The sequence below is a fragment of the Pithys albifrons genome, chromosome Z (genome assembly GCF_047495875.1).
Source record: "Pithys albifrons albifrons isolate INPA30051 chromosome Z, PitAlb_v1, whole genome shotgun sequence".
Lineage (NCBI taxonomy): Eukaryota > Metazoa > Chordata > Aves > Passeriformes > Thamnophilidae > Pithys > Pithys albifrons.
Window position 1 is genome coordinate 41835911 of NC_092497.1, and position 15411 is coordinate 41851321.

At 40.8% G+C, this 15411-nt stretch overlaps 1 protein-coding gene across 3 annotated transcripts in view; it reads left to right on the forward strand.

Annotated features, from left to right (window-relative positions):
• The window catches only part of ECPAS (Ecm29 proteasome adaptor and scaffold), a 59003-nt gene that overhangs the window by 33438 nt on the left and 10154 nt on the right, over positions 1-15411 (forward strand). For all 3 annotated transcript variants that reach the window (XM_071579962.1, XM_071579961.1, XM_071579963.1), the window contains exons 24-38: positions 1661-1784; positions 2700-2845; positions 3885-3939; positions 4721-4835; positions 5777-5842; positions 6090-6207; positions 7491-7658; positions 8535-8614; positions 9371-9476; positions 10042-10089; positions 10693-10814; positions 11864-12014; positions 12835-12900; positions 14665-14754; positions 15243-15309. In XM_071579962.1, the coding sequence (XP_071436063.1) occupies positions 1661-1784; positions 2700-2845; positions 3885-3939; positions 4721-4835; positions 5777-5842; positions 6090-6207; positions 7491-7658; positions 8535-8614; positions 9371-9476; positions 10042-10089; positions 10693-10814; positions 11864-12014; positions 12835-12900; positions 14665-14754; positions 15243-15309 (1522 nt within the window). The remainder of the gene's footprint in view (positions 1-1660; positions 1785-2699; positions 2846-3884; positions 3940-4720; positions 4836-5776; positions 5843-6089; positions 6208-7490; positions 7659-8534; positions 8615-9370; positions 9477-10041; positions 10090-10692; positions 10815-11863; positions 12015-12834; positions 12901-14664; positions 14755-15242; positions 15310-15411) is intronic.

Genomic DNA, 15411 nt, shown 5'->3' on the forward strand with positions numbered 1-15411 from the left:
TAACAGTGTCTCTGGAAAGCTACTTTGAAATAGAGAACCGAGGTAGACTTTGGACTGCTAAAATGATTTTACAGTTTAAAAGCATGCCAGTCAAGGTCTTTGTCACAGTCTGAGAAAAATGCACATTCCCCTTTGGGAGGATTATGTGGGGGTTTTTTGTTTGTTTTTTTTCTTTACACACAGTATATGTCAAATCTTACGAACTTTTAGTAATGAGGCCATGAGTCTGTACTTTGGCCTTGAAAAGTAGCCTAAAAATAGGCAATGGAAATACACCTTTTTTATCTGAACTGCATCTACTAATAAAACTGATTTGAAGTAGAAGCTTTTCTTTATAGGAATATATGCATCTTTGTAGTGCACAGTACTTCAGGGCTGCTATACATACTTGCAATATGCCATATAGCAAAATTAAATCATCAAGGAGCTGTTTCACTGTTCTTCATTTACAGCTTGTTTTATCTTTCTTCCCTGCTCATACTGACACAGGATTCTGCCTTGTAGAGGCAGCTGTTGAGTGTCAGACAGGCATTCTTTGCTGAGTCCTTCAATCTGATGTGACCAAACAAGCAAGAATCACATAATGGTTTGGCTTGAAAGGGACTTTAGAGGTCATCTAGTTCCAACCCACCTGCCATGGGCAGGGACACCTCTCAGTAGACGAGGCTGCTCGAAGACCCATTTAACCTGGCCTTGAGCACTTCCAGGGATGGGCCATCTACAGCTTCTCTGGGCAACCTGTTCCAGTGCCTCACCATCTCACAATATAGAATTTCTTGTAATATGTAATCTAAACCTACTCTTTCACTTTGAAGTCGTTAACCACTTGTCCCTATGACTCTACTTTTAATACTAGGAAGACTGTGTACACAAATATAAAATAATGTTTCAGAGGGCTTTGTGTTTGTATTGTAACTGCATGGGGACATGGCAACTTCCTTTATAAAAAGGGTACTTGAAAAAACTTGATTTGTCGTAGATTACAGGAAGCCAAGGGCTTACATCTCCAAGTGCCTCAGTATTTTGTGCTTCCAGAGAGTAAAGAAAACAATCCAGAAGGTGCTTAGCAGGCATGAAAATCAGTTCTTACAACTCAAGATTTATCATAAATAATGACAAGAAAGTGGCAAAGTTCAGCATATCGTGTTCCTGAAGGCTCCGAGCATTGTGTAAGGAGGACAGTGAAGCAGAACAAAGTACTGTCTGAATTGTTTTAAAGTGAAGAGATTTCTGCATCTCTTAAGAGATCAGCTTCTGGATGGAATTACAGGAGACTCTTTTACTACTACATACTATAGCAAGGCCACACTAATTTTCATTAAACATTGGCAGTCTCTTTGTTTTATTTTCATCTTATCTATCCAGTTCTTTCTTTTCATTAAACTGAACTTTTGCAGAGACTAGTGAATACTTTGTTGGAGGTAGGTTTTAAAAAAAAGTGTGACAATTTTAGCTTATACCATTCATTTTGGAGAGTTTGACATCACCTCTTTTTCCATCAATTTCAGTGGCTCAGAACCTCACGAAAAAAATTATCTGATTGCAGATTTGTGCTGAAAATTGGAGTTGGGAGAAGAACTGTGGGATTGTGGATTAAGTGCCAAGAGTTTTGGTGTCTGTTAAACTGGTACTGGCAGTGATGCCTTGATGTGTTTTTCAGGCCAAACAAATAGAACTGCAGTTCACAGTTGGTGAAGCCATTACCAATGCTGCGGTAGGAATCAGCTCGGTGGCTGCACGTGATGCGTGGACAGTCACAGAGGAGGAGTATATCCCTCCTTCAGGTAGGCCTTCCTATGATATGGGCTGGCTTGTACCAACACTGGTCTCCATAACTTAATTTCTGTGGTGTTTGGTTTATAACAGTAGATGTATGAGACATTTTGTGTTTGTATATGTGATTATATACAGGTTGTTTCACCTTTTCAAGTCCATCTGCTCAGAGGGCAGAAGATTTTATTTCATGGGCTATTTAAATAACTTCTTAATGAAGTGTAATTCATTGCTACTTGACTCTGCATTTATTTTTTCTTATTAGTTTGCTATATTGGGTTAGTTCTTAGCATATACAAATCTTTTAAAATGACATTTTGGAGCCTGCGCTGGAAAATAGAGTTATAAAATTATATTGCAAGTGTTTTTCCAACAACTTGAAGTGATATGATGAAGTGACATTTACGTGCAGTAAATGCAGAAATTCTATTTAAGGGCTAAGGTTCTGTACCATTGGAATACAAGCATGACAAAATGCTAGCTTCACATGAGGCAGCTGTGAATATCAGCCTCAGACCTGCAAACACATGTTTTAGCGCTGTGAGAGTGGTGTTAGGTCTCTAGTGTACACAAAGCTGAGCATGTGCAACATGGAGTAGAAACTGAACCCTGCCACTGCTCCAGAAATTTGCATTCTAACAAAAAAAGCAGTAGTGCCCTGAGTCTTAGGCAATATGAATGGTGCCTCTTGTTGGCCACAGGCTCTGAAACACATTCCTAAAGGGTTAGGAGGACACAGTGCTCTCTTAGAAAAAACAATTTCCAGTAACTCTAGTTGAAGGCTTTTCCTAAATAAGCAGGGATTGAAGTGTACCCATGGATTTAATAGGTTTTTCATTGCAGCTCCACATTATTTTGACATTAAAAATGGGTATGGATGATTCCCAAAGCTCCCTCTCCCCTCTCCTTTTGTTTCTTTTGTATAGATCTGAAAGTGAATGATGTGGTTCCCTGGGTCCTAGACCTTATTTTGAACAAGCACATCATAAGCCTGAACCCACACACTAGGCAGGCAGCTTGCATCTGGCTTCTGTCAATGGTGAAGAAGCTGAGCACACACAAAGCAATTAAGGTAAGAAATATGCCTTTTCCTAACATTGGCTCCTTGTCCCTGTCTTTGCTTCTTGCCTTGTTTTTGTCCTTTCCTTTTTCTTCACTTCCATTGCTTCTTTTCCTGTGGTGCCTTACTGGGTTCTTTTTGAGACGTGACTTACCATTTTTTACTCGAGAAACAGACTAACTGGCAGATGAACAGCGCTGTTTGTCACCTTTGCCAGCTTCTGACCTGCACTTGAGCCCGAGTAAGCTCAGTGGAAATTGCTGTTTTAAGAGGAAGTAACAGTACATCTTCCCTTGGGAAGAAGAGATTGGTGTCTGTTTAGTTTCTAGGATTTGCATTTGGAAAATACTAAAAGGAGGTCTAGGAGGTGAAGAAGAGGGAGAACTGAACTCATTTGTTTCATAGAGTTTATCACAACTTTGCTACCTCTGAGCAGTTACAAATGTGCTTTATGTACTGTGTATTTTTGGTACACTTTGATGAAAGCCTTGTGTTTAAGGTGCCCATCTGTAGTGAGAGAATGTGAAAGGTCCTATACAGGGACTTCATAAAGTATTCCCAACCAAAATGTCCTCTGCATAGAGGTACTATAGACTATGATGGAACCGTGTAACCACTTCATTCTCGCCAGGTAATGATAAAGAGCTTTGGGACAATGGGTGCTTTGTATAAAACCTTGTGCATATTGCACTCATCTGAACAGTGCACCTTGTGGGGTGTGGCAAAACTCACTGCTCTGTGGATGAAGAAAGCCCCATCTGGCAGCAAGCCAGATTTATGACATGCTGCTGCCAGGTATTAGACAAGGAGAATAAAATATGTGGCTTCTGATGACATGGTAGCTGTAAAAAGGTGCTGGACAATTAAATGTTGTCTTCTGTAAGTGTCAGTCAGGCTGCTACTTACCTGTCAGGAAGGAAGGCCAGTTCTTGTTGTAGGTGTGGCTCAAATTAAGAGCTCCATTGATAAGGAGCCTCTGTTTATCTGTTAGGAACTTGCCTAGAGACCAGAGAAAGAATCCAAAATAATGTCACTTTTTCTCATCTTACAGTCTCATCTCAAGGATATTCAAAGTGCATTTGTTTCAATTCTGTCAGATAGTGATGGTAAGTACTATCACATCCTAAGAGTTGTATCTTTTGGATGGGCTTCTAACAGAATGGAGGGAATCTTTGAACAAGCAACTACTCAACTATGGCCTCTCTGTCAGTCAGGATTGAAAGATGAGTGTAGAAATATCCCATTTCTGATGTTAATAGGAATGATTCCTTTTCTAAGCGACACACACAGAGATCAGCACAACTTTTTTGTGTGTTTTGCTTAACAAGCACACATATTTCTCTGCATTTGTCTCTCCAGATTGTAATAACAGCAACTGTTTAGTGGTGCTTCTTCTGCTCTGCTTTGGGCAACTCTGTGTATCATGGAGTTCTGCATGCACAGGAATTCCAAGATCTCTTCAAGTGAGCACATCATACTGCCCATGATGGCAGCTGGTGGAAAGGGTGGCATCCACCAGCCTATGCAAAGCTCACTGAAGTGGAAGAGAGTATTCCCATTAATATTGCTGGACTTCAGGTGCCAGCAGTGTGTCAGAATACCTGTGGCTCTTGGAACTCTCCCTGCTGTGTCAAAACCTGCAGTAGCAATATTTGTGTGACAATGCCACCTAAGCTGATGGGTTTTATGCCTTCAGAATGAATTGCTGCTTCAGAATGCAAAGTTCATGTCTTGACAGACTAGATATGCTGTGAAATGGAGAGCTGTGAACTGCAGCACAGAGCTGTGTTTGCTACGTCGTGATTTTTGTTGAACCTTGTTTTTGAAGTTCATGTGCTGCTTAATTGCATGCCTGTCTTTAATTTTACTTTGTAAAATCTCTTGTAGAGCTCAGTCAAGATGTTGCTTCAAAAGGTCTTGGGCTGATATATGAACTAGGAAGTGAACAGGATCAGCAAGAGCTTGTCACTATGCTTGTTGATACCCTTATGACTGGGAAAAGGTATGGTGAACTCCAAACACTGGGAGAGAGTACTCGGAGCTACCTGTCTTATTGGAACATAAATATTTCTCTCTTCTATGTGGAAAGAGATGTTTTGTGGCTAAGGGCAAGCCAATATTCATTCCCAGAAAGTCAAGCTGGGACATTTCTTAATTCAACTCAGAATTTTTTGTGACTAAAGTTGTTCTGGTTTTGTTACGTTCAGCAAAGCTTCAAAATGTTTCAGTCTTGATTCAAGCAGTTCAAATCAGTTGGGGTTTGGTTAAATTTTCTACTTGCTGCATTGTGTAATTGCAAAGAACAATGACTGCTTGCAGCAACTCTGCACATCATGAGTATTAAAGAAGGGGGACTTGCTTGTGCCTGAAATGTACCTTTTGCTGAGCAAGTGTTGTTAATGGTCCGTTGTTAGCCTTAGTGAGGAAAATGTAGGTTTTAGAGAACTTATGGTTAGTGATTATGTTGGTCAGTGCTGGAAATGCACTTTGAGTCTGCTCCTGTCTTAATCTGATGTGGTTTGACCACTGTAAATGATAACAACCTGGACTAGGAGTGTAGGGATTCATTGATGGTATACAGGAACAAATCAGATGAATGAAAATGGTATTTTTTTCCTTTTGAAGTAGTGATTTGCTGTCCATTATGTGGCTTGGGTCTTAGCAGAAATAAAAAGCCATCATTCAGTGTTTTGACTTTGTACCTTCTGACTGCACAGCAAAACTCACTTTCTGCAGGTCTCTTTAACATTACAGGTGATACAGGCTAATGAGATTCCTTGCAGTGTGTGTGGCTTTGCACAACTGCATGTTTTTATAGGATTGGAACTGAAAGAATGTCAAGTTACTGAGATAATAGAACAAAAAAAATTCCTTGTTCTGTAGTGTGCATTTTGTTCAAGGGTAGAGTTTGGTAAAGCTAATCCTGGATCTCTTTTCCATCAGAGCCAAACATGAGATGACTGGAGAAACTGTGGTGTTTCAGGGTGGTCTGAGCAAAACCCCAGATGGGTAAGTTTACTGACAGTCACAATACAGTCACACAGTCAGTGCTGAAACAGTATTCCCTTGCTTATAAATCTGCTTCCTGAGATTTTTGTTTCTCCTTCTCCTTTAAGTTACCATAACTATTTTCTTGTGATACAGATAGGTTACACATCTCTGTCTGCTTTAGGCCGTGACTTGACTGTAACTTCAGGTATTGCAACATTTCTGTAGCTAAAAATAGTGACACTGATTTCCCTTCTGCTTTTCAAAGTCAAGGTCTTTCTACCTACAAGGAGCTTTGTTCATTGGCAAGTGATCTTAATCAGCCAGACCTGGTGTACAAATTCATGAACCTGGCCAATCATCATGCCATGTGGAATTCTCGAAAGGTAATTCTCTGCTTTCATACATGTGGACTCTTTGCACTGGATTTTCAGAAGCATGGAAGAACTTGTTTTGGCTCTGGGAGCAGGCAGAGCACCTTTTGTGTGCTTTCATGCAGAAGACCCAGGTAGCTGCATCTGCTGTACTGCACCTTTGTGCCCTTCCATGCTTGCTACCTAAGGTTATGAGTGTCTGCCAGCACCACTTAGTGCAAGAAACAAGTCCTAGTTTTCATCCAGAGTTTGACAGACTGGCACATCTCTCAAGACTTCTGGATCTTTGCAGTGGAAATTCAGAAGCACAGGAGCATAGTCGTGTTCCTGGCCCCTGTGGAATTTCACCAGTCATGATAAGTCAAGAAAATCCACTCAGCAAATGTAGGCTGAGCTTTGATATTTGAAGATTTTGTAGAATTGCTTAAGTTAAAGAGGGCATCTGAAAATCTGTGCTCTAAACCCCACAAGAGCTGGGCAGAGCACCCTGTTCAAGGCTTTTAAGGCAATGCCTCCCTTTTCCTTATGCTTTCCACAACTTCTTCCTCTTCACAGCAGTGGCCATAACTGTGAGTTGTCTCTATTGCTCTTGCTTGTCTATAGACTAACCCAGAGAACACATCCTGTCCTGTGAAATTCCTAGCAAAGGATTTTAAGTGTCACCTTTTGACACTGTGAGTCAGGGACAAGTTGTTAGAGGCAGTCACTGCACTGCCTGCATTGATTAATTTCTTCTTGGGCTATCCTGCCAAATCCCATGGGATTTCACAGGCAAGCATCAGTTCCATTGTATTAGAACTGACAGTGTTGGAGAGAGATCACAGAATAATACTTGAGTTTAAAGTAAATATGGACAGATGAAAAATTCTCAGAAATTTGCGATTCTAGAGCCTAAGGTGGAGTTGTTTTAATTTTAGTTTCTCAGTTCCTAAGTTATTCTAATTCTTCTAAATGCAGTAGAGTTTTAGGGAAGCAGTGGCCCACCCTCACCACTTCTGCCAAGAAAGAATCTCATTTGGAAGAACCTATTTGAATCTTCATAATTTTAATTCACTGATACCACTTTTGCAAATGAAGCAGGTCAATCAGTATCTTGAAATAAAAGTTGGAGAGAAGGAAGTACTGTGTTGTCTGCCAAGTGTGATTGCATGCTTGAGATCACTGTAGTACTGTAGCACTGAGGATGGGCCCGTAGTAGTACCATTCTAGTCCTTTTGTTTTGGTCTAAATGAAGACTATCAGTCAACTTTGCCCTTGACTGTGGTTTAACAAATACTCCTTTGTCATGATTTCAGGGAGCAGCTTTTGGTTTCAATGTGATAGCTGCCAAGGCTGGAGAACAGCTGGCTCCATTTTTGCCCCGACTGCTTCCCCGGCTCTACCGTTACCAGTTTGACCCCAACTTGGGCATTCGACAGGCAATGACCAGCATTTGGAATGCCTTGGTCACAGACAAGTCGATGGTGAGTGCACAGTACAGTGTGGAGGGGTGGGGTTGCTCCCAGCCAGCTGTGTACCCAGAGCTCTTCATGGGACAGGAGGATCTTGTCAGAGGAGGGGCTGTCTAGAAACAGGTGAGATACTGTTCTTCAGAGAAACAGGTGTTTCAATCCATGGATGAGCTGGAGGATGCACAGATGTTTGGCACTGCCTCTTACATGTGAAACAATATTGCGGATGTTGTTTGAGCAAGTATTAGAATTTATGGTTTACCTAAAGTGGGGTCTTTCCACACTTTGATATTGCTTTGATGCTGCTTATGAGAAGCTCTTCAGGAATCCTTATGACCTAAGGTAATTTCCTGAAGCAGGAGTATCTAAATATACTTCCTCAGTTTTTAAATGGGAGGAAGCTTTTAGGAGGAGGGAATTCCATCAGTTCGAGAACTCCTCCCAGACATATTTCAGGAATAAGTAATTTTCATAAGATGCCCTTGCTTTAGTTCTGCAAAGCCTGGCATTGAGTTTGCAAATATTTTCTCTTAGGAAAGCTGATCTTAATGTGAAGTCATTCACTCTGGTCCCTCCACAAAGCACAACTGCTTCTCATGTAAATACATGTTTGCTGTTGCATTTTAACAGTGTAGTTGATAAAGGCCTTGTGAGACTTCCCTGTTTTCTGTTATGTCTCTCAGAGCATTAAGCACTTGAGCTGTGCAGAGAAAGGCATGTCTAAAGCACAGTCAGGGTAGGTTTGCACAGTACTGGCAAGCATTATTTCATCTGATGCGGCTGAAAGCAGGTTGTATTATCCAAAAGGACTTTTTGTTTTTAATAGACTATAAGACAAGGATGCATAGCCTGTGCTTGTTTTGTGATTTTTCCTTTTTTTAATAATAGGTTGATAAGTACATGAAGGAAATTCTTGAGGATTTGATCAGTAACCTAACCAGCAGTCTGTGGAGGATCAGGGAATCCAGGTATTGCTAGAAAAGTAATAGATTTGTCTTTGAACTCTGTTCTTTTCTTCACCATAAATGTGTTAACCTGAAGAAGTTGAGTGTGGAAAAGAGAACATGTCCTTTCAACAGGATAGAGCTCATCCTTGTAGCCTGCCCTGGAACTATGATACAGTCTTGAAGCTATTTGTGTAATTGAGCCTGAAATCTTTTATTGTATTTAGTTTGATAAAAAAATGTTCTCTGAAAAATGAGTTTTCTGATCACAGGAAATGAGTTTTCTCTTGTATCCTCAGACTTGAAATACTGTTTTCTCTTAGAATTGTCAATCTGACAATTATGTACTTGAAAGCAGGATGCCATTTTTAATAAAAAGCGTTTAGTTTTAATGATTTGTAGTGATGCTGTATTGAAAACTTGCATTCTAATTTCAATTGCAGACGTTATGCTATTTTGATTTCTTCCTATCCTATACTTAGAGGAAAGAAATCTAAAACAATTTTGTAACTGAAGTGTTTGCAATAGCAATTTTCACCATAGCAGCCTTTCTCACTTGCTGTCAGTGGTTTCAGGTTTTACCTGAATGAGTGAACATTCTTCCTCTGCTAAAGGAGATGTTCTTACTACAGAGTAGATTTAGGGTTTGGGGAAAATAAGGAATGTGAAGCAGTTACAATTTTTTTTAACCATTTACTTGTATTTATAAACATACCTGTGTATATATACCTCTATCAAGTAAGTACACTGTGTGAAAGAAATAAAATTCCATGTTTGCAGCTGTCTAGCACTAAATGACTTACTAAGAGGAAGACCTTTGGATGACATTATAGACAAACTTCCAGAGATCTGGGAAATCCTGTTCAGAGTGCAAGATGACATTAAGGTAATGAAACTGAGAACTGAATAGCAATCTTCAGCAGTGCAGTTACCAAGCAGTGAGATGTCTAAAGAGAGATTCTCTGACAAGTCAGCTTGAAGGCAATGGGAGTTTTGAATGTTAAGCAGACTAGAAATTCGGGCTCCTTGCAATTAAAATTTCCATGCCACCTTGGAAATTCTCTGTGTGTTTGAAGTGTTGCTTTTAGTTCCCACTGTGATTTGTCTTGATGATTCGGGATTTTTTCTGAATATAAAACAATTCCTGAGTATTTGCTTAACTATTGAATATAGAAATGTTTATTTTGGGCTGTTTTTTTATTACCTGCATCTGTGAAGTCTGAGTCTTCAGGTCCTTTCAGGTTTGAGGTCCTTCCATGTTTGAGATATGTTAATGTATTGACTGTACCAGATACTCAGATGGATCAAAGCTGAAATTTCTCTTAAAGATGTTATATTAAGTATTGACCATGAAGATAGCCATGTTAGTACTAGTGTTATGCTTATCAGTTAATATGACCATTCTGTAGAAGAATTAAAGTGGCATCAATGATTGTTGACTTCTTTTTTAGGAGACTGTGCGAAAGGCAGCAGAACTAGCTCTAAAAACTTTAAGCAAGGTAAAACTCTTTTTCATCATATGCACATGTAGACAGACATGTATGATTATGGTGTCAGGTAGTCATTCACTGTCATATCTGCAGGAGTGACCTGTTCAGTGTAAACTATTGTCTTGAAAACATTCTTTGAGTGTAGTACACATATCACTTAATATTTTGTAAAAATAAATCGCTTTGCTTGAAATCACAGCCTTCACAATGCATGACGTTTTAATGCTGCAAAATGTTGTGATTGCAGGATATTTTCTAATCTGGGGCAGTCTGCTCTGCCCTGTGGAATGCTTAAATCCCTGTGGCTGAGATAGGCTGTCCCTCAGCTGAGAGGTGGTTTGGTTCATCTCTTCATCCACATTCAGGTCGAAGCCTGTTAGGCTCTTAATTTGCCTTTTCTGGAAGCTGACTGTAGTTGAAACCTCTTATAGGGATATGTCTTAGGGTTTAAGTGCCTGTGGAGAGAAGAATGAAGGTGTAACAGCTTGGGTCTGACTGTCAGTAGTTTCTCTAGTTGGTGTTGTGTCCTTCTGTCTGAAGGAGGAAGTGCTTTAATGTAATCTGAGAGGAAGGTTTGTACATGTTTGCAACACTGGTTCTCATCTTCCACAGGTCTGTGTGAAAATGTGTGATCCCTGTAAAGGAGCAGCAGGTCAGAAGATGATAGCTGTGTTGCTTCCTTGCCTCCTGGACAAAGGCATAGTGAGCACAGTTGCTGAAGTCCGATCTCTCAGGTTAGTTTGCATCATAGAACTTCCCTGGAGGTTGTGTCATGATTTATCCCAAAGGGCCCCAACTTACTCACCTGTGTGACAAGTTGCTTTCCAAAAGAGCTGTACTGCAGAGCCATTTTCTCACTGAGTTTAAACAGCAGCCCTGAGAACTCTGCCTATCTTTGGGAGTATCTGGCCTCTCTGCAAATGCCCATGTTCAGCAGGAAGTTCTTTTCTCCAAGTAAACTGATCTGCAAGCCATATACTGTGCTAAGGCTGTGCTCTGGGTCTGGCATATCTGTTCTGCTTGCAAACAGAAAATCCCATGATGGTTCTTTAAACAACCAGGTCTGATTTCAGAACTGGTTGTGAGTATTGACAGTTCACATCCCAAGTGTGACTACATTTGGTCACCTTTATGTCTTTTAATAATTCAGTGTCCCTGTGTGGGAACTTCTTATGCTTGTCAGTTTGTAACCTTGTTTATTCCTTCATTTATTTGAAGGACAGAAAAACTGGAGTGTAGCTCAGTGGCTCAGACTTGGCGTGTAGCTAGCTGGTCTTGGCAAAAATAATTACTGGAAAGGTTAGAAAGTTCCTAACAAGTGACAGTGAATATTTCTTGGATTTTTTTTCATCCCTTCTGAATATATGAAAACTCTTTGTCAAAATGCAGCATGAGAGATTAGGTCAGTCTGAAACTGGTAAGTGGGATTTGAATAGATCATTGTAACTTGTTTTTTCTTGGGCTTGAATGTCTCTGGGTGACTTTGTTCAGCACTTTTTTAAAATGTGAGAATGTGTTATTTCTTCTACAACTGCCTTCAGTACTGCCTCTTTACCCATTCCCTTTGTTTACTTTGACCAAGGTATCACAATCTCTGATCAAAGCATAACATAACATTATTTGGAATCTTGGGGCTAGGGTATGATTTTGCTTAAGCAGAAAAATACATATACTGTTGTTTGCAGGTAGGTTTATATTGGTGTGTCTGGATTACAGTAGAGCAGAAGTTTTTCAGCTCAGTTGGTGTGTGTCTCTGTTGACCTTCCCTTTAATATTTTTGCAGCATTAACACTCTTGTGAAGATCAGTAAAAGTGCTGGATCTATGCTGAAACCTCATGCACCAAAACTTATCCCAGCCCTGCTGGAATCCTTGAGTGTGCTGGAGCCTCAAGTCCTCAATTATCTGAGTTTTTCTGCAACAGATCAAGAGAAAGTAAGTGCAGCCATAATGGGAAAATATCAACAGAACAGAGATAACAAAGATTTTAATCTTCATTCAGTAAACAGAAAGATGGCAGATTTGGTTGAGAGGTTTCAAAAGATGAAAAGAGACATAGCTATTAAATTACTATGAAATTTGATCCTTGGAATATGACTGGAAAAATGTGGGAGGTTTTTTGATTCCCTAGACCACTACACATTTCAGAAAATCAAGAACAATCTCCATAAAAACCATTATTAGTGTTACTGTGGTTTTTCCCAGGGGATTATCTTCAGGACTTCTCATAAGTTAAATTGGAAGGTGTGCTATAGCAAAATGGGCTGGAGGTGGATGTTGTAAGCACAGTGTCCTTTTATCTTTCTCAGGAACCATATTAATCAATAGCAGTCTTCTGGGAAGGTGATGGAAGCAAATTTAGCGGATTTTATTGTATAGAGGGTAAAGAGTCAAACTTAGCTCTTTGCAAATGAGACTAGAGTAAACAATAGTTCAGAGCAGGATTTTTCTCCCTCTCGTCTCCCCTCCCCCCTTCCCTCTCTCCATCCTTCCTTCCATCTCTTGATTTTTTCCCCATTCACATGATGTCAGGACTGCATGCTTTAGCTTCTGTACTCCAGCTAGAACATCTGTCTTCCCCTGAAAGAGAAACATTCACAGACCATAGGTTTTCTGCCTGTATGCATCTGAAATAATAGGGGGTAGTGAGTTACAGTTGATATTACTCTTTCCACAGTTTTCATGTTGTTTCTACACTTCGGTTTGTTGGGGTTTTTCTTCAGTGTGGTTTTTTTTTTTACTTTTTTTTTTTAAGGCTGCTATGGATAGTGCCAGACTTAGTGCTGTCAAGTCATCTCCCATGATGGAAACCATTAACATGGTAAGTTCTTGTTTCAGAAGGATGCCAGTGTAAGGTATGTTGTGGGGAAAGAGGAGGAATTTAAATAGGAGCTTTATAGAATACCTCTACATCGTTCATTTTATTATCACATCTACATGTGGCTGTGTGTCCACTCTGTTTTTCATGTACTGACTTCTGTCACCGGTGCTTGCTCCTCAGATCAGTTGTGAATAGTCTTGGCTCCATTTGGAGTCAAACGGCTTGTTTTTTGCACCTGAGAACCTGCCTGCTTTGATGAAGAGGGTACCTTCGAGTGGTGGGGGCTCAGCTGGTTCTGGGTTATGGTTAGATTTCTCTTCACCTTTGGCTCACTCTTCCACAATCAAGGTCCCACCTGGCCTCCAGCTGATGATAATGGTTGTTCTTAAGGCACAACTGCTCTCCAGCCATTTCCTTGTGGTACCTTCAGTATCCCTACCTGGGCCTTGCTGGTGCTTTGGTGGTGGAGGTATTTAGAGAAAATGCTGATATACCTGAGCACACAGTCAGCAACTGGAGTTTGATACCGTAGTTTCCTGCTCCTGGGTGAGGAGTTGCTGTGCTGTAGGATCTGCCCTGGAAGAACTCCCTGCCCCCTGTAAGAGCCTGTTCCTTCCCAAAGAAAAGTTCCCTCTTTTCTGCTCAGGCACCGCACACAGCCAGGGGCATGTGGGCAGGTAGGGAGTGTGAGTGCTGAGCAGATTTTAGGAAAAATGAAAGCTAGTCTTTATTTGCTCTACTTAAGGAGAAATAACAACAGCAAGTGCTCCTGTACAAAACAGCATGTTGAGCTGAGGTTTGGGGTCAGGTGAAGGGCTCTCTATAAATAGTGTGCAAAGCAGTTGGGAACGAAAGGCTTACGTGTAAGTGTACTGACTGCAGCTCAACAGGGTGCAGCAGCTGCTGCTGTCCCTCCTCCAGGGTATGCCTCTGATCATTGAATGGAATTTCCTAGGGGAGGGGAGAGATAGTAATGCCTTCTCTGGAGTAGTGTGAAGATGTCCTGGCTTGTGAGCAACCTTTTCTCTTCTGAGGCTGGCAGGGCAATTATATGGATTATTCCCTTCACCATTCCAGTGCTGGAGGGGGGAAGGAAACACTGATCTGACTTTTGAAGCTCAAAAAGAGTTACCTTCGTTTAGTATGTGATCCTTGAATTTACTAGAGAATGGATCTGCAGGCAGCGTGCTACACAGTGGTGGTAATATGAGGCTTTCTACTTTGCCCAGAGGCATTTTAAGTATAGCAGGTTAGAAATCATACCAGTAACATCCCTCTTGTTCCTTTATGTCACTTAGACCACTTCTTTGTCTTGACTTGTTTAAAAACTGTCTAGACTGGTTTCATTTTATTGTCCAGTTTGGATATGTTACTGCTTCCTGGTTTCAGACAGCTGGACAAATATATGGGTTTGTCCTAAGATGAGCACACCTCTGCATCTCTTTCTATTTCCTAAAGGAGTTCTTGCTGGCTGTTACTTTCAGGTTTTCTGAGGGATTGAGATGCAGGAGTACATTGGTTCCAGCAAATGATGATTTTAGCCAGATCAGCTCAGCAGAGAAGTGGGACAAGAGAAGCTCTATGTGGTAGAAGCCACTTTGCACACAGCAAACTCTCATGATTCAGCTGAGGCGACCAGCCTTCAGTGCTGAGGCAGCCTAAGCTAAAAGTACACCAGCTTAAGTCTGCCATAGTAACCTTTCTGTTTTCTTTTTTTCCTTTTATTTTTAATTTTTCTTATTCTCATCCCTTGCCTTTCCCCAGAGCTTGCAGTATATGGATGTGTCTGTCCTGGGTGAACTGGTTCCTCGTCTATGTGAACTAATCAAAAGTGGAGTAGGCCTTGGCACAAAGGTATGTCTGTGATTTTAGTAGTTCCTTTGGAGATAAAGGGAATACAGAGAAGTAGTAATGTAAATACAGTTCTTTTGACTACATCGTGTGACAGCTTGGTTTCATTCATACTGGAACCATTTTACATGTGAGTCCCAAGCAGCTGCATCACTTTTCTGAAGGTGTGCCACCCTCCCCTCCCCTGGGCTACATGGCTCCTGTGCTCTGTGACACTTGAATGCAGAAGGTTGTCCTTGATTGCTGTAAATCTTCCAGGACCATCTATTCTGAGTGTGGGGTTCTTTTTCACTTCCTTATTCAATTCTTGTCATTCGTTTTTTACAAACTGTTTTGCTGCTTCAGCCCTTGGCTCCTGGCTTATCAGGGTAGAGGCTGAGTGGGTCTAGACCATATCATACAAGTGCATGTAGCACTGCAGCAAGTATTAACAGTAATAACAAGGGCTAACGCTGTTTTATCTTACCTTTGTTTCCCTTGCAATCCTCCAGGGTGGCTGTGCCAGTGTAATTGTGTCATTAACGACACAGTGCCCTCAAGACTTAACACCTTATTCAGGTAAAGTTTGTTTCTAGTGTAAAGTTTTAAAGGTGGTTTTTTGTAGCTGTTTGAAGTTACCTTTTTTGTTTAAGATTGGCATGCTGGGGGTAGGTCCTAGGG